The sequence below is a fragment of the Lagopus muta genome, chromosome 27 (assembly GCF_023343835.1).
Source record: "Lagopus muta isolate bLagMut1 chromosome 27, bLagMut1 primary, whole genome shotgun sequence".
Lineage (NCBI taxonomy): Eukaryota > Metazoa > Chordata > Aves > Galliformes > Phasianidae > Lagopus > Lagopus muta.
In genome coordinates, this window is record NC_064459.1 from 3,819,347 (window position 1) to 3,837,359 (window position 18,013).

General features: G+C 55.2%; 1 protein-coding gene across 2 annotated transcripts in view; it reads right to left on the reverse strand.

Moving 5' to 3' along the window:
• Positions 1–56: 56 nt before the first annotated feature.
• The window catches only part of XPO7 (exportin 7), a 31,777-nt gene continuing 13,820 nt past the window's right edge, over positions 57–18,013 (reverse strand). For both annotated transcript variants that reach the window (XM_048928043.1, XM_048928042.1), the window contains exons 7-28: positions 16,523–16,688; positions 15,981–16,054; positions 15,580–15,699; positions 15,237–15,383; positions 14,945–15,117; positions 13,633–13,826; positions 12,548–12,653; positions 11,263–11,398; positions 10,122–10,195; positions 9,032–9,112; positions 8,475–8,538; positions 7,428–7,536; positions 6,945–7,051; positions 6,501–6,589; positions 5,771–5,878; positions 4,701–4,783; positions 4,064–4,278; positions 3,036–3,174; positions 2,653–2,813; positions 1,820–1,918; positions 462–589; positions 57–367 (exon numbers count right to left, since the gene is read on the reverse strand). In XM_048928043.1, the coding sequence (XP_048784000.1) occupies positions 274–367; positions 462–589; positions 1,820–1,918; positions 2,653–2,813; positions 3,036–3,174; positions 4,064–4,278; positions 4,701–4,783; positions 5,771–5,878; positions 6,501–6,589; positions 6,945–7,051; positions 7,428–7,536; positions 8,475–8,538; positions 9,032–9,112; positions 10,122–10,195; positions 11,263–11,398; positions 12,548–12,653; positions 13,633–13,826; positions 14,945–15,117; positions 15,237–15,383; positions 15,580–15,699; positions 15,981–16,054; positions 16,523–16,688 (2,667 nt within the window). In that variant the 3' untranslated portion in view covers positions 57–273. The remainder of the gene's footprint in view (positions 368–461; positions 590–1,819; positions 1,919–2,652; positions 2,814–3,035; positions 3,175–4,063; positions 4,279–4,700; positions 4,784–5,770; positions 5,879–6,500; positions 6,590–6,944; positions 7,052–7,427; positions 7,537–8,474; positions 8,539–9,031; positions 9,113–10,121; positions 10,196–11,262; positions 11,399–12,547; positions 12,654–13,632; positions 13,827–14,944; positions 15,118–15,236; positions 15,384–15,579; positions 15,700–15,980; positions 16,055–16,522; positions 16,689–18,013) is intronic.

Genomic DNA, 18,013 nt, shown 5'->3' on the forward strand with positions numbered 1-18,013 from the left:
GGAGCCGCCGTGCCGGCGCCCATCGCCGCCCTTCCACCCTTCCACCCCCCCCCACGGCACCACGAGCGCCCCCTGCCGCCCGCCCCCCTCCTCGCTCCCTTTCCTCCCTACGGCCGCGGAGCGCGGGGCCAAAGCAGCGCCGCCTTCTCTCAGCCCCCAGGGGGGAGAGCAAGGATTGGAAATGGGCCCTGCTTTGCTTTCCATCGGAAAACGGGAAGCCCTGTGGGCCGGGCCGGAGAGGACGCTGCGCCGTGCGGGAGGAGCCGCGAGCCGTCAGCTCATCATGTCGTTGCTGTTGACCCCGTAGGTGGAGTTCTTCATGGAGTCGTTCACCTCCCGTCTGAAGGCCGACAGGTTCTGCGTGAACCTGAAGGAGAGGCACGGCGTTTCCTTGCGGCTCCTCGGCCTCCCCTGCCCTCCTCCTCCTTCCCTCCCCCCCCGGCCCCGTGCCGGGCACCCACCTGTCCCTGTTCTTGGTGAGGAGGTTGCGCTCGATGCCTTCCATCAGGTTCTCGAAGCAGAGGTGCATGGCCTGCTGCTTCTCGGGGGGTTGGCTGTTCACAATGCTGTTCCTCAGGTCCGAGAAGTACTGGGGGGGGAGAAAGGCTGGGTGAGCTTCCAAAGGCTGGGTGAGCTGCTATGGAAAGGCTGGGTGAGCTTCCAAAGGCTGGGTGAGCTTGGAAAGGTTGGGTGAGCTGCTATGGAAAGGGTGGGTGAGCTTGGAAAGGCTGGCTTAGCTTCCAGGGAAAGGCTGGGTGAGCTGCTATGGAAAGGTTGGGTGAGCTGCTATGGAAAGGCTGGGTGAGCTGCTGTGTGAGGGCTAGGTTAACTTTGAAAGGCTGGGTGAGCTGCCAGGGAACAGTTGGGTGAGCTTGGAAAGGCTGGGTTAACTCTGAAAGGCTTGGTGAGCTGCTATGGAAAGGCTGGGTTAACTTCCAAAGGCTGGGTGAGCTGCCACAGAAAGGCTGGGTGAGCTTGGAAAGGTTGGGTGAGCTGCTATGGAAAGGGTGGGTGAGCTTGGAAAGATTGGGTTAACTCTGAAAGGCTGGGTGAGCTGCTACAGAAAGGCTGGGTGAGCTTCCAAAGGCTGGGTGAGCTTGGAAAGGCTGGCTTAGCTTCCAGGGAAAGGCTGGGTTAACTCTGAAAGGCTGGGTTAACTTCCAAAGGCTGGGTGAGCTGCTGTGCAAGGGCTGGGTTAACTCTGAAAGGCTGGGTGAGCTGCCAGGGAACAGTTGGGTGAGCTTGGAAAGGCTGGGTTAACTTCTAAAGGCTGGGTGAGCTTGGAAAGGCTGGGGCAGCTGCTATGGAAAGGCTGGGTTAACTTCCAAAGGCTGGGTGAGCTGCCAGGGAACAGTTGGGTGAGCTTGGAAAGGAAAGGCTGGGTGAGCTTGGAAAGACTGGGTTAACTCTGAAAGGCTGGGTGAGCTGCTACAGAAAGGCTGGGTTAACTTCCAAAGGCTGGGTTAACTTCCAAAGGCTGGGTTAACTTCCAAAGGCTGGGTTAACTTCCAAAGGCCGGGTTAACTTCTAAAGGCTGGGTTAACTTCCAAAGGCTGGGTTAACTTCCAAAGGCTGGGTTAACTTCCAAAGGCCGGGTTAACTTCTAAAGGCTGGGTTAACTTCCAAAGGCTGGGTTAACTTCCAGAGCCCAGCCAGCTCAGCTCTGGGATGCACAATGCCCTCCAGGAAGCCTCACGGCTCCTCTGGTGCCCTCAGAGATGAGGAATTCATTAAAAATGAGGGTAATTAGCACCCTGACTCCCCCCCCCCCCTGCTCCCAGGCCAGCAGTGCAGCATCACCTTCTGCTGAGCTCATTACCTTCTCGTTGAGCAGAATCAGGCCGAGCAGAGGCCGCGACATGGACCACTGGTTCCTGCAGTCTTCGAAGATGATGATATTCAGCACAGTTGACAGCATCTGCAAGAGGAAAACGGAGCTGAGATCCTTCCAGCCCAGCCCTGCTCCCTGTTTTGGAGGCGTTTGCTCCCAGCCGGACCAGAGCAGGATCCTCCCATCTCAACCAGTGCCTCCATGCACAGACAGCTCTGGGATCCTCCTGCAGCCTGCACAGCTTTGTGCTTCGTGGCCTCGTTATGAAGCAGGAGGAATTAAAGCCTGCATTTGACCGAGCTGCTTTGGAAGATTCTCTTTTACCCTTGAAAAGCAGCTTCTGGCCCCAACGGCTTCAGCTCCACTTGAGCTCCTCGCAAGGCGCCCTGCCTTCAGTGGGGCTGTGCTGACGTTGGCACCCAAGGGTGGGAAATGGTGGGGGGAGCAGCTGGAGAGGAGCACAGGGTGGTTCTGTGAGCTCTGAGCACAGCCTGGGGCAACAGGGGGACACTGCAGGGCCCTGCTGTGAGCACAGAGCACCCCTGCCCTGCTCCAAGGTGATGGAAGGTGTCTGAAAGCAGCGCTCTGCATCACTTGGCTTCGCTTCTATCGACTGCCAGCACCACAAGGAGAATCCTCCCTTGCATGGGGAGAACCACAGCCCCAACCGTGGCTCTGCAGCAGCCCTGCCATTCCATGAGGTGCAGGAAGGAGCTGCGGTGGCCAAAAATGCCTCTGCCTCAGTTTAAACCCGGGGCGGCGCTGCAGGAGCTGACAGCAGGAGCAGCCGGGGCTCAGGGGGGGCTGAGGGCCGTCCTCACCTGCTGGATCATCTCAGGGTGCTGCTGCATGATGTGCAGAAAGCGGTCGCTCTCCTGGCTCAGAGGGGTGGTCCTCTTCTTGGTGCTGCGAGACAGCTGCTTGAAGAGATAGGTGACGATGTGGTCCAAACAGGAGCAGCAGCCCGTGCAAACCATGGTGTCTGCAGGAAGAGGGAAAGAGGCAGAAGGTTGGGATGCTGCTCACACACAGCTGGGAACCCAGGGAAACGCTGCCATTGGCTGTGGGTGGTTCTCACCTCCCAGAGCATCGGCCCCCCCCCTCCCCAGCCAACCTCCATCAGCTCCAAATAGCAGCCAGGATCTTTTCCCCACTCCCAAACCAAAGCCCTACAAGGTGAACGACAGAGAGCAGAGGTAGTTACCCAGTGCAGTGAGGCCTTCTGAAATGGAAGAGAGAATATACATGATTACGTGAGGCTCCAGACTGGCTATAAAGTTCATGTGGTCCTGGGTCAGAACTTCCAGCAAGGAATAGTACGACTGGCTGAGCTTGGGATAGTCCTGCAGGGAGAGAGAGGGAGCCTCAGGCCTCCTGGCCGCCCTACAACCCAGCACAGACCTCCTGCACACCAACCCACCCGTTTACCACCTCAAAACTGCTCACTGCAGCTCCTGGAGAAGAGAACAAAGCTTTCCTGCATTGTAACCGATGGGCCAACAACGTTTTCTCCCTCCTTTCCCACCGCCTGCCTTGCAAACAGGCTCCACCAACACAGCCAGCTCCCAACGCTGCTCTATCTGAACATCTTTCCCTTCTGAAGGGGAGCATTTGCTGCCTGCTGCCAAAGCTGGGGGTGCAGGGACAGCAGCTGTCTGCCTCACCTCCAAACCCACCCAGCAGCTCCAGCAGCCCAAGCTGGTGGTTCTTCCTGCAGTCGGTGCCACAAAAAACCCTGAGCAGGGCAGCTCTCCTGTCTGCCCACAGAACCCAATGCAGCTCCTTTCAAATTGCTGCTGAGAGGGAGATGGCGAGCGATGGGCTGCCGTCCCTCCTCACTGTTTGGAGCAGCAGGGCCGTGCTGGGAGCCTCAAAGCTCTGCCACCAAACGGGTTGTTGCACAGGAGCAAAGGTGGAAGCCTTCAGCAAGCGGGTGGCACCATAAGTGCTGATGGTGGTGGATACAGAGAGCAGGTGCCAACCTCTGCCCACAGGCAACGCAGGGAGGAAAAGCCCTTCACTGCAAGGAAGAGAAGCAGCGGCCTTTGGGGATTGTTCTGCTGAGGTTTGGAGCCTGCCCTGCTGGGGGAGGAGCAGCAGGCGGCCCTCAGTGCAGGACCTGCAGCCACACATGGGGCAGGAGCTGCAATTTCCTGCTGTGCCAAACTGGGCTTCTATGATTCAAGTATTGCTTTCCTGTACGACTGCATGCTGACGCTGCTGCCTGCTCACCAGGAGGTCGCTGTGAGGGATGGAGAGCAGAAGCTTGATAAAGGTTTGCAAGGCGTTGTCCAGTGCGTCGTCCCCGTACAGACGGAACACCCCAAAGTTGACGTAGCTGCCGCTCAGCGCGGCCTTCAGCATGGAGAAGCAGATGGAAATGCCCTTCAGCTTCAAGGCGTAGACTTGATCCTTCGGCACCTCCCCAAGCGTTAGGATTCGATTTCCTGTGGGAGCACGGCACAGGACTCAGTGTTTCAGCCACTGCATTCCATCCCCTTCTGCCCCGGGGCGAAGGTGAAACAGCAACAAGACAAAGGCAGAGCCCCGAGGTGCCACCAGCAGATTGATTTCCAGCCAACAGTTCAGGACTGAGCTGAAGGCACGGCTCTGCTGCTGGATGCGTGAGCACAGGGCTGCCTTCCACTTGCTCTGCAGGCCTGCCCTTGTCAGCTTGCACACCCACGAGGGGCTCAGCCAGGCTTCCTGCTCACTGCTGTCATTTCTTCCATGTTTTCCAGTGAATGAGCCCCACTACCCAGCACTTAAAGCAGCAGCAGCTCCCTGCATCCCAGCGCTGCCCCCCAGCCCCCCTCCCCATGCAGAGGAGCTGTGCAGGCCGAGCTGCCTGCAGCCCCTGGGCACGCACCGTACGTAGTTATCATTTTACTGGTCTCTCTGAAGAGCAGGATGCCATTCGGCGAGGACACGTCAAACTGCAGCCGTTGGGACCTAAAAGACAGCAGAGGAACTGAAGCTGAGCCGTAGGTGGGAACGGAAAGGAGCTCACACTGCAGAGCCACGCTCCTCCCTGAGCGCCTCTGCTCTGCTTGACTTCTGCTGCTCAGCACCAGCAGGCTGTGGGCACCCAGGGCCAGCCAGGCTCTGCTTGCAGAAGAAAGGGCCCTACGTGCTGCAGACGTCAGGAATACAAGGAGGCTGAGGGTGGGAATTGTGCCGTGGCGACGGTCGCCAGGCTGCTGTACACAAACACAGCCAGCATCTTGGAAGGCAGCGCTGCTGACCGCCTCCTATTCATAACGTGACCAAAAGTTCACAGCTTGGCATTTCCAGCCCTGCAGTGAATAGATCTCCAAACTGAAGCTGTTCAGGTCACCTCTGAAATAAACGAGTGGCTTTTGCAGGAAGGTTTGTCCTGGCACAAAGGCGCCATTGGGCCGTGCTCAGTCTGCCTGCAGGGATTCTCAAGAGCCCTGCAATGACCACGTCTGAACCTTCTGTCCTTTCCACTCGGCTGCGACGATGCTCCCTTCCTCCAGGGCTGCGTTCAGCTGGCCGCAGGCCCGAGCAGCACCCTGGCAGCCTTCCACTGCTACAGCAGACAGGCTGTGAACGATCTGCATGGCGTCAGAGGTCCCTCAGCGCTGGCAGGGAGCTCGTGGTTCGAGGCAGAAGCCATCAGCTGCTGCCAGGCGGGATTTAAGGGCAGCTTTGGCCAATCCACACAGCTCTCCTGCTTCCTTACAGACACAGGCTCAAAACTCAGCGCTTCGTCAGGTTTCTCTTGGTCTCACTGAGCCATAACTGCTGTCTATAAGCCATCAGCTGTCCTCCCCCCGCTGAGGTTTTCCCCCCCTCCCACTCTTGGTGGTATGAGTAAAGCAAAGCAAAGCAAACAGGGCTGTCAACAGCCAGCCTATGGCTGAAGCAGCAGAAGGGCACCCATCTCTGGCAGCCTGCAGCCACTGGGGTTCCTACCTGTTATGCACCAGCTCAGCCATCAGTTTGAGCACAGGCGTCGTGCAGGCTGGGTCGTGGTACCAGAGCTCAATGGCCCGCTGTAGGATTGGCATGTAGGATGGGTAGCTGGGAGGTGAGAGCTAAGGAGCTTCGTTGCTTCGTGTGAAAAAGAAAGGTCCCTGTTTCTATACCAAAAGCCTCGCTTTGTGCGCTGCGTCCTTGTGAAGCAGCCTGTGGACAAGGCTAAGCAGAGCTGGTGCTGCTTGCTGGTGTCTGCTTTACCTTACAGGTGAGAGGAGAGAAGAACCTTGCTGGTGCATGGAAGGAATTGTGTGCTCACTGCTTTTAACAGCACAAACCAGAACCAAAAGGGCTTTGGACAAAACAGAGTGGAACAGGCAGCGGATCTTCAGCACCCGAGGGACATTTGGAGTGCAGGTGCCCAGTGAGCACAAGGAAAGCTTTCGTTGGTGCTGGGATGCACGAGGCCCATGAAGAGCCTTTGTGCTTTCCAGGTCAAATCTCTGGAGGCCCGTTTGGAAGAAGCCCAAGAGTTCAGCTCTGAGCTGATGGCTGTGTTGACGTGGCTGCAGACAGAGCAAGTCAGAGCTGTCTGAGGGCCTGCAGGCACCGGGCCATAGAGAAGCCAAGAAAAACCCCAGCCTGAGTTCAGCAGGAAGAGCAGGGCACTGGGATGCAGTCGGAGCTCCCAGCAGAAGGGCTCCACAGACAGCATGTGCAAGGATACATCCACTCAAACAGCATCATGAAGCTGGTCTTGGCGTTGAAGGCAAAGGCGATTCCCCTCAAGTCTCTCACCAAACCAACCAAAGTTCTCTGCGTTGCAAAAGAAAACCACGTTAAAAGGATCCGGGCCCCTCCAGCCCACAGCTGCCTCCCTTCCTCCCACCCCAGCAGCAGCGTGTTCCCATGGCTGCTGCCCATCCAGGTGGGACAGTTTGTCCTCTGAAGTGCCAGAAAGCTTCTTTAAGCTGAGTTAGGGTTCCTAACTAGTGCTCCCAGCTGCCTGCTAAGCCTCACACCTTGAATTATGAACTGCACCTCGACCTGGAGGAGCACACAGGACATCCCTGCTTCTCCACGTAACGGCAGGAAAGCACCGGTCGCCCCAGCCACAAACCTGTCTTAGCAGAGGGCGGCACAGACAGCAGGCAAGGTTGCACCAACTTACTTTTGCCTCTTGTTCGTTGAAGGTATTTGTGCTGAACATCTGTGCCACAGTCTCAAAGGCAGCTGTCAGGGGAAGCATGAACTGCTCGTACTGATCCTCATCTTCTCCTGAAATGAGACAGAAATCGGGAGGAAACAGACTGCCCATCCCTGCAGCTCTGCCTCTCTGAGCCATGCAGACTCTGGTCACCCACACAGCAGGGAGGCCCTGCGCTGCCAGGCAGCTGCTCCATCACTGCCAACATCCAACCTACAGGACAGGCTTGGAGTGAACCCTGCCATCCCAGGACAAAGGAACAACTCGGTCCCGGTCTCCAGCTTCTTTCCCTTCCTTTCTCACTCCCCATTTAGCTTTTCCCATCCTGGCTTCCTTTCTGGAGGAGCTTGCTGCTCTCTCAATAGCAGGGCTCAGCGCAGTGCGGGGCCAGCATCCAAACCACACAGTTACTGCTTAGCTCTGGATCCCACACAAAGCCCCAGGTACCTAAATCCACCATGAGAAGACGCCCGAGTGCCGTGTAGAACGTAGTCCGACATCTCATGTCAGTCAGGTTGGACTGATTGTTAATGCCCAGGAAGGAAAAGTGCTCACTCTGCAAACAGAAGAGGCAGGTTAAAGGAGAACCAGCTGCTGGAGGAGGCTGCTGGGTTCCTCGTTCTCCTGCCTAACGCTGAGCCTTTGCAGCAATGGCGAGGAAGCCGTGCGGGATGTCAGAGCACCAGCAGAGGGCAACACGCACCGTGCCGGCAGGTTGCAGGGAGCTGCGCTGCCCACCCAGCCCCCCTGGCTGCCAGCAGATCCCTGCACTTCATCCGGAACTGCCCCGGAGCCACGAGGAAGCCTTGCTCTGCCTCCACAGCACAGCGGCCATCTGCCCTCGTGGGGCTCCTTCAGGTGTCCCATGTACAAAAGCAGTCCCTGCTGCCAGATCCCTGCTTGCTCTGCCTTCACACGTGGGAAAGCAGCAGCCCTACGGAGCCAAACCAAATGCAGCTCCTGGACCAGAGCTCTGCCTGTAAAACATCCCCCAGCCGGAGGAACAAAGCGCCCCGTTCAGCCGGTCAGAGGACACGGCTCCCATGGCTGCAGCATCGAACGGAGGAGGGGCAGAAGCCCTCTGCACTCTGCTGCTCACTGGGACACTCTGGATTTCCAATCAGCATCCCAGGGCAGTGAGGAGCAGCGCTGCTACCCCACAGCTTCCTCCGAATCAGCGCTTCTGCCCTGAAAGCTGGGGCATTGGAATTGGCTTTAACTTCTGTAAGCAGTGCTGCTGCCCTTCTGTCTGCATGGCAGCGGTGCTGACTGCCTCCCACTGCACACAGCTGTCTTTTGGTGCAGAGTAAAACAGCCCCACGTTAGGCCTTGTGGGATGGAAGGCAGCGTGTAATTACAGCCCCTCCAAATTGAAGGGCAGACAAAGAGATCCTGTTTTTAAGCATGATGGAAGAGAGGAAAACTTTGAGTCCAAGTGCTAAAATTGGGGGTTACCTCAGCTCCAGAGGGCAGAGTTGGTGGTGAGGCACTTACCGTGTGATTGTTCAGCATGAACTGCACAGCGCTCAGCTTCACCAGCTTTCTGACGCTGCTGTACGTAAGGGGGGGGTTAAGGAAGCTGCACGCAGCAGAACCACCTGCAATGCCTGCAAAGCGCTTTCTAGGGCGAGACTGGGGCAAGACTTGGGTCTGTTTTATTAACTGTGCTGTAGGTTCTCTCCCATCTGTCTCGAGAGCAGCCCTCACCAAGCTGCACGCCTCTGCTGCAGAGAGCTGAAGGGATTTGCTTCTAAACTCTTATCAGGAAGAACAAATAGGAGGGCATCGAGCAGACCACGACCGAGAACAAATCAACACTGTGGATGGTGAACTGCAAACGATCCCAAGTTGGAGAGGATGGTGCTAAAGCCTTTGGTTACACCTCAGCAGCCCAACAACGCGGCGCTGAAGCACCTGCACTCGCTGTCTTGTCAGCAGCCACGAGGTGAAGCAGTTCGGCCATCTGGGGGACGCAGAGCGCCGCTGTTCCAGCCGAGCACCTGGCTGCTCTGCCCTCTGTCCTGCACCCACAGCTCTTGGGCAAAGGATATCCGATGGAGAGGTCGTTGAGCAGCTGCAGCGTCTTGGAGGTGATGGGCTCACATCGACCCCAGTACTTCAGGTTGGTGATGCTAGGGGAGAGAACAGCACAGGTCAGAGGGCTTTGCTCGGCCTCCCCTTGGCTGCGCAGAGGATTTTTCTGGTCCAAAGTCACCCGACATCGGCAGCTCCACCCTCCACCAAAACCACAGACATTACAAGCCACGAAATATTGGTATAAAATCACTGTACTTACATTTGGTTGACTAGAAAATTATCCTTCAGATAATCTTCACTACTTGGCTCCCAAGCTACACTGGCCCATACCCAGGCCCTTGGAATTCTGTGGCACTCCAGGGCTGGTTTCTGCAGCAAGGGTAAGAGAATTCTGCGGCAGTGACTACATGCAGACGTATGCAATTCTGCACCTGCACCATCCACTGTCAGCTGCAGAATTCTAGTAGCCCTTGCTTCTTTTCCAGGAGAGCCACTTCACCCCTCGACAAGGCGCAGCTCAGGCGCGTGAGGGCGGGCAAAGGCCCGTGCACCTAACCAGGGTGCACCTAACCAGGGGGCGATGCTACAGAAGCCAAGGGAGCTCGGAGAGCACAGCACAGCCCCAGGCACACGGCACTGGGATTCGGCCTGGAGCTGGGGAGCTGCTTGGGAATGCTACCAGAGCACAGCCACAGACAGGCTGGGGCCAGAGAGCTGAGCGCTGGGGTGGAAGAGCTGTAGGGAAAGGACCTGCGCTACCCTGGCACCGACCAGCACAAATGGCTCTGAAGGAGCAGCGCCCTGCACACAGAGCTTTCCATGTCCCCCTCTCTGAGTGGTTTCACTGAGCAGGCACTGAAAAAAGAATCCGTCATCCTGGTGTACGGGTTCCTGTTGTGTCTCCACAGCCCAGGCTACAATCCACAGTGCATCAATCCATCCTGCGTGATCGTTTAAGTCAGCCCTTGATCACAGCCTGTAATTCTCTCAAGCAGCCAGATGTTACTGCTTTTACACAACAGCACTCCCTCACATTCCAGTCTTCCTGGTTACACCTTCCAACAAGCCCTGGAACCTCCGCTGCCTGCAGTCAGGAACACTTACATTTTCCCTATGAAGACGCTCAGGACCATGGTCTCATCGTTCAGCCCCAGGACCTCTGAGAGACGGCGGTACAGCTGGAGGGAAAGACAGCAGCGACTCAGAAAGTGCCCATAAAGCAACGAGCGATCCAGGATCACTTCATTTCCATTCGTCCTCCCTTCGCAGCCACAGGATGCTGGCAGAGAACCCAGCTCTGAAACAAGGCTGTTCCTGTTCCTTGTGTTCTGAGAGTTCTCTTCTGCCTGTCAAGATGCACCAAGGCACCCAGAGTCCGGTCCATCTACCGCTGCCTTGTAATTAAGAAATGGCTATTCGCTTCAGAGCTGAGGAAACCAGGCACAGATACGACGGCTTGGCTTCTGCTGGGTGTTGGATCAAGTGACTTTCACGTGTATGGAGCCTTAAGGGCCTCTGTGAAGTCACAGAAGGAAGCTGGGGGATAAAACCGAACCCAGAGCTCAAGCTTAAGGCTGCTGTCACCATTTCTGCCTCCTTCCCCACGCACACAGAGCAGCTCAGGGTTTGAAGCGTTAACGCAGATCCAGAGCAGGCAAGTCTCCTAAGTGCCACCTGCTTTCATCCCAAAAAGTGAATCATAGAACCATAGAATCACCAAGGTTGGAAAAGACCTTCAAGATCACCCAACCGTTCCCCCATTCCCAACAGCTCCCACTGAACCACGTCCCTCAACACAACATCCAGCCTTTCCTTCAACACCCCCAGGCTCGGTGCCTCCCCCACCTCCCTGGGCATCCATTGCAGTGCCTGACCACCCTTTCTGACCAGCAATTCTTCCTCATGTCCAGCCTGAATCTCCCCTGCCGTAGCTTGAAACCATTTCCTCTGCTCCTATCACTGATGACATGAGAGCAGAGGCCGACCCCCAGCTCACTGCAGCCTCCCTTCAGGCATCCATAGAGAGCAATGAGGTCTCCCCTGAGCTCCTCTTCTCCATGCTGAACATTCCCAGCTCCTTCATCCTCTCCTCATCAGCCCTGTGCTCCAGACCCCTCACCATTTCGTTGCCCTCCTTTGAACACGTTCCAGGGCCTCAATGCCTTTCTTGCAGTGAGGGGCCCAAAACTGGACACAGTGAAGCTACGACTGCCCTTGGCATGGCAAAAGACACAAAGGAGATTACCTTGGAAGACTTCTGCACCTGATCTCCAATATAGATCTTCCGGAACTGCTCAAAGAAGCTCAGCATGGCAAGCTCCAACTTCTCATTGCCAGCCTGTGCCAGCCGTGAGTCCGTCAGGTTCATCAGCTGCAGCACCCTGCAAGGAGGGGGGAAACAGAGGTCACTGCTGCTGGATGCAGGAGCGCTGAGGGGCTTCAGGCACCCAGGGCTGCTTCCAGCAGTGCTTTTTACTTGCTGCATTGCTGCTTTGGGTCAGCAGTTAACTAAAGTGACAAGGCCGACTGGCATGCATTGCTTTTCTGTGCAAGGCCACTCTAAGGCCTCCACGTCCCTTCCAACAGGGATGGCAGGCCCTGGATTGAACTTGCTAAAGCAGGGAGTTTCAGGTGCTGTAGCACCACTTCTCCAGGGATGGATGCAGCCTGTTAAGCACTGCTTCTTCCCTCTCAGTGAGGCTCCACCTGGCTTCTGTTGTGAGCCCTGTGGGAAGCTGCGTGCAGGGCAACCAGGGCTGGGACTGCAGGGTGACACAGTGCAGCAAACAGGGGGCAGAAGTGACATCCCAGCCAGTGCCACAAAGCACAGATTCTTATCAACACCTAGCATACACAATGGCACTGAGAGTGACTGTCATATACACGAGGTCTCACCATTTCCCCTTCAGTGACTACTTGGGAAGCCAATGCTTGGTGTAATTTATCAGCCTTGGCTCTCCAGCAGACCAGCTTCCACACCTGGCCAGGTGAGCTCCTCTTCCCACCCTTCCAGAGCACAGCAATTAAGCTCTGAACTGCAAGGCATTCATTGTGGCTCAGGGCTGTTTGTAATTCTCACATCCAACAAGTGGTTGCACTGAGGGTTTACCACCCCCAGATCCATCAGGCGTTAGAGGACAACACAAAGCCTTAAACACGTGCAGCAGGGCTACAACACCTGCAGTGTATCCAGCACAAAACCCACTTTGGGTTTTTAACAAGAGATTCCCCCCCCCCCACCTCAGAGAACCGTCATTCATTTAGTTCTACTTCAACGCAGGCATTTAAGCCCAGGATGAACTGCCCTCTTTCATGCTCTTCCCCTCTCACCCTCTTCCTTACAACCCAGCCCTCCCAATTTAGCCAAGCCTCAGCAGAAATCTGAGCTGCCAGTCCCTTCTTTCAGGACGGCCAATCCCACACTGTTCTGCTCAGCAAAGAGAGGGGAAGAACATGGTGACAGCTTTGTGACAGCAGCTCTTGGACAGACTTGAAGAGTGGAGCAGCTAGAAAACAGTCAGCATCCCTACCGACAGACCAGCTCGCCGTCCATTGCATCCTGCTCATCTGTGCTGGCAAATGAGACCCTACCACCAATCACTGCCCCGATGATGTAGACCAGCCACGTCAGGCGCCCTGCAACCAACAGAGGACATCAGAACCAGGCGCCTCACATCGCAGGCAGGAAGTGAGGAGAGCTGCACTTCAGGTTGGCAAAGATGGGATTCTGTGTCTGTTTTAGTGCCAACTGTACCAGCAGCACAGCTCCCCACAACAAGCACGTCTTGACGAGGGAGGGAATGAAGGATGCCAGGTCTGCTTGGAAGATGTTCGTTATTTCAAGCCATTCCTTAGCAGAAAGTCGCTGCCTCGTAAAAGCGCATCCTGTGTTATTTAAACACGTGCAGCGCCAGCAGGCAGCGCTTATCCTGTCAAAATCCATGTGTCTGCTGCAGAAATCAGCAGCACTGAGCTCTGCCCACACAGTGGCACTGCAAGAGATCAAATGCTGCTTCGGAAGGAAGCTGTGGTCTCTAAAGTTGTGCTGATGTGCCCGATTTCTGCAAGGAGGGCCTGCAAACCAGCTGTGTTGTAGAGAAAGGGGCGAAACACAGCCGTACCCACCTCTCCAAAAAGGTGCTGCTTTTTCTGTGGCTGTTAAAGGATTCCTACACCAAAGAATGGCAGAGCACCCTGTGCTGCACACAGACTCCCCTTCAGACAGAGGTTTGCAGCTTTCTCCCTGTTATTCATCCCAGCCAACTGCTGCCCAGGCAGAGTTGTTGAGATGAATGCAGCTCACCCTCCCTCACACAAAACACAGAGCAGCATCACATCACCCATCACGTGGATCAGAGAACATCCTTAAAACCCACCTCTGTGGGACCAGCAGGCAGATGGATGAAATCGTTCCCCCAAAAAGGTGTGCAGGCAAATTACAGGGCAGCAACACCTCCAGCAAGCACTGCTGTGTGTTGGCAACGTCTGCCCACAGCCAACAATATTCCATACCACAGAACACCTCCCCAAGGGAAACACGTGCAAAATCTGGCTGCCCTGTGTGGGTTCCAGCAGGACTGCAGGCTTCTGGCAGCGCTGCTCTCCCACAGCTCACCTTCCTGCACAGCAACGTCCATGGGGCTGGCGGTGGCGCTTTGCAGCAGCTCCTGGTAGGACTGGGCCGACTGGTCAAAGAGCTGCACGAGCAGAGCGCACGTCTTCTCATACTCACACCGGCCGATGGTGGAGAGCTGATCCAGCTGCTGCTGCACCAGGCCGGTGTCATCCAGGGGATCCTCCAGACCATCCCTGCATGGCGAGAGAGCAGCTCAGATAAGGGCTGAAAAGGCAGCGGCGGCCCAACCTGGATGATGAGCCTATGGAGGCGCTTGCCATGGGTGCAAGCACTGCGGTGAGCGAGGGCTCTGTTGTGACAGAGCTGCACCGACTGATCTGGTGATCTGAAAGCTGCTGCAGCCATAAATCAGCAAAACAAGAGTGGTTTGGGTGCAGGGACCCCGAGGAGCTGGGATGAGCAAGATCTTCTTACACCTTTCTGCTTACAGATGGTTAGCTCAGTGCCAACAACTCCTCTGTCTGGCTGTCTTTATGACATCAAGCTTTCCATCTTCCCTCGTGTTTCAGCTTCCTTTCTCTCTAACTGCATCAACCTCAGCACTGCAACCAACACCAAAATTAAACCACAGATCTGCTGTTCCACCCGTGCTTCCTCAGGTACCTCAGCAGGGATAAACTGATCTGTCTCCCCTTCGTTCACAGATTACTTTTCTATGCCTGCCATACAAACACAAGGTGTAACTCATCCCAGGCAAACAAAGGCACTGCAGCAGGGTCCTCCAGGCTGCCTTCCCATTCAAAGTAGAGGGGAGACTTTCAGGCATGATTTGTGCCATCCTACAGCAGATGGAGAATTCACAGGATCACTTTTTATGTGCTTCTCCCTCTCTGTTAGGAGGGGAATTCAGAGTGCAAACGGCATTGTGCCATTTGGGTGGGTGAGAGCACCTCTGAAACCACCCGGATCGACCTCAAACATGAGTGACTGAGGTCTAAAGGAACAAGAAAAGCTTAGAAGATGCGTGTTTAACACAGCATAATAGTAGACAGAAGGTGAGATTGAGGTAAGCTTCCCCCAAAATCCCTCTGGTGACCCGCAGGACTTCCTGCAGCCACATCTGCTCCTAAAAGAATCATAGAATCACCAAGGTTGGAAAAGACCTTCAAGCTCCTCCAGTCCAACCGTTCCCCCATTCCCAACAGCTCCCACTAAACCACGTCCCTCAACACAACACCCAGCCTTTCCTTCAACACCCCCAGGCTCGGGGACTCCACCAACTCAGGACAGAAGCACCAGAGCCTCCTATGCCAGATCCCAGTGCCTGCAGCCACCTCTCTGCTTTCCATACCTCAGTATGATGTGCACAGATTCCAGTCTGGACGTGATGTACGCCTTGGTGACTTCAGGTGTGTACGTTTCCAGCATGTGAGGCTCGGTGGCTTTCACGTAGGGCACCGACGCCGCCAGGCGCTGCCACAAGCTGAGCAGATAGTGAACACTGTTTGGTGCAAACTCCCAGTGCTGAAGAGCCAGCAGAAAGGAAAGGAAATCAGTGAGCTGTGATTATTTTATCCGCTTGTTTGGGCTTCTGCAGCACAGGAAGTGCAACAGCCAGCGGGGGCAGGCGAAGCAGCTCGTACCTGCAGGCTGGTCACGGTGAAGTTGGCAATGAGTCGGATGACCTCGGGGTAGTTCTCCACCTTCACCAGCTCCCCCAGCTGGTAATTGCTTTTCAATCGGGCCAGCAATCGGCAGAACTCGTGGTAGTTGTTTGGGTCTGATAAACTCTGAGAGGGGAAAAGAAAAGAACTGAGAACAGCACCACTCAGCAAGGGGAGGAGGCAGAGATGGAACGGAGCGGCACAACGTCGCCCCACTGTCCCCAGTGCCAAAGGTGGGATGTGTGCATTAGAAAGCATTGCTGCAGAAGGAACCTGAAGCAGAGGGAGCACAGAATCGCAGTGCCTGCACTCAAACTCTCACCTGGGGGTTTTCCAGTATTCGCTTGACTCCATCAACGAGATGAGACAGAAACTTTGCTCGTTCCGCGTTGTTGAAGAGGGATCTGCGTACAGAGGCGATCTGCACTAAACAGGACAACACCTGAACGGACAGGGATGAGCAGAAAGGAGGGGTCAGAACACCAGAAGGAGCAATGCAGTCACCCTCAGCTCAAACCCCTGGAATCTCACTGCAAATCGATTCCAAAGGTGCAGCTGCTGTAGCGAATGCCCAGTGAGTGGGGATAGGAATCGCCCAGCAGCGCCACCAGAACAATTCCTGAGGTCCTTCTGGGACCTTCAACCAACAGCAAGGATCCCAGATGAGCCCTACAGACCCCTTGTGGTTGTGGAGTCTGTAAGGAACACCAACAGCCCACTTACCAGAGGAGAAAACGAAGGAGGGATGGAATGATAAAGATCAAAAAACAGCTGAAGGGTCGAAGAATCCAAGAATGCTGAAACAGAACAGAACGCTGGATTGGCAACAGCTCCAGTCACTGCTTTCCACAAACCTAAGGCCTGCATGGCCTGTGCTGTCACACAGGGCACTGAGGAACCTCTCCAAAGGATTTTACCTTTTTACATCACTTGCTTTCTGGCTTTCCCAGAAATCAAGCAGCTGCTCTGTGGCGCTGGGACAAAACTACAGGGTAATATTTTAAGAAAGCAGCCAGAGGGGCTGCCTGCAAAATGCCTGGTGAGAAGAGGAAGGGTGTGAAGAACAGGCGACGAGCTGACTTGGTATTTATAGCTGTTTTTTTGCCCTTTTCTTTTTTTTTCCCCTTAAATAATGGGCTGTTTCTTGAATTGGCCTCTATGTCTGGCACTGTGGGTACCAGCACAAGTGCAGAAAGGCTTCCTCAAGTCACCCAGACCTCCAGCTGGTACGCCTCCATCCAGGCCTCTTCCCCCAGCAGGATTACCTGATCTCCAACTGGTTGGGATCTGCACAGTGCAAAGATCATCTGAGGACTCATCCGTCGACGTGCCGATGAAATCAAAGTTCAGGCAATTATGAGTGAGCTTTAGAAGCTGCATGAGCAGACCGTGCTGGCTCTCATCATTGAGGTTCAGGTTCTTCCCAGAAGCCTGTAAGAGATGGAGGATTTGAAAAGCATAGGTAAGAAAATCCAGGTGACAGCTGAGGCTGGGAGCCCAACTCAGATTCATGGGGATGCAGCAGCCACAAGGATCACACAGCAGCCAGCGCTGCTGCCCCACTGACAGCATCTGCACTCAGTCTTCATGTGAGGTGGGTAAACACAGGGCTTTGCCACCTGCTTTGTGCTGCACAGGACAGAAGCAGCCAGGCCTGCCAGCATGCAATTCTACCGTGAGATTCCCGAGACACAGCAGCTCTTATTGAGGTTAAACTCAAGAACACGCATTGTGCTGACCAGCACCGGGCAGCAGGGCATCCTGTCGCTCCTCCCAGCCCTCGGATGGAAAGGAGTGCATTCACTTGTGCTGCACAGCTGATGTGTATCAGCCCTGCTCCAGTTGCAGAGCTCTGGCACACTCTCAAGTGGCACAAGGAACTCGGTGGGTCTGAGACACGAGGTGGCTTCACTGCAGCTTAAATGCAGCACTCAGGGCTGCACTCCAGGGCCAGGCCGGCCTCTCTCTGCTTTCTATCGCTGCTCTGTGCTCGAAACAAAACAAACCTCTCCCAGCTGAAGCCCGGTGCAAATAACACTGCAGTGTGCTGACACTGCCAAGAGCTGTGCCAGCAGGGCTGGAATGTCTTCTTCACTCCCTCCACAATGAGGGGATTCTTCTGGGGCTGCCTGACTGCCTGCTGTTTTATGGATGCTGACAGAAGCGTGAGCGCTGCTTTCTGGCAGCCCATCTCCAGTTACTCTCAAAAGGATTTGGGCGTTCAGATAAATCCAGTCCTGCTTCAACGCCTTCCACAAACACCAGCAAGGCTGCACTATGCTCCAACCCTCAGCTCAGCCACCCGGCCGGGTGCTTCTCTTCACAAAGGTGGAGGAAGCCCACTCGAATACATCCTCAGCTGAAAGAAACAGCTCAATTCAGATGTTACCAGAGCTGCTCAGGGCGCACAAGGAATGAAAACCAGTGTAAGTGTGCAGGCCGTGCTTCCTTTGGAAATTAGGGTAAGAAAAAGCAGCTCAAATCACTCCCACATCCCCGCTTTGTTACTGGCAGAACGAGAGCTGCTGGTTTTAAACCACCTTTAAAAGAAAGCCTGCTTTTCGCTCTTTGTGCTATTTGTCAACGCTGACACATCGTTCAGCTGGAAGGATAAAAGCTGAACCACTCAAATCTGTGCAATTGCTGCACAGATAACATAAACCCGAGTGGAAGCTTTCCTAAAGAGCAGAACAGAGCACACAGAGCTCTGAGATCTGCATTGGAAGCAATGTCAGCCCAAAGGCCGCTGCCACGAC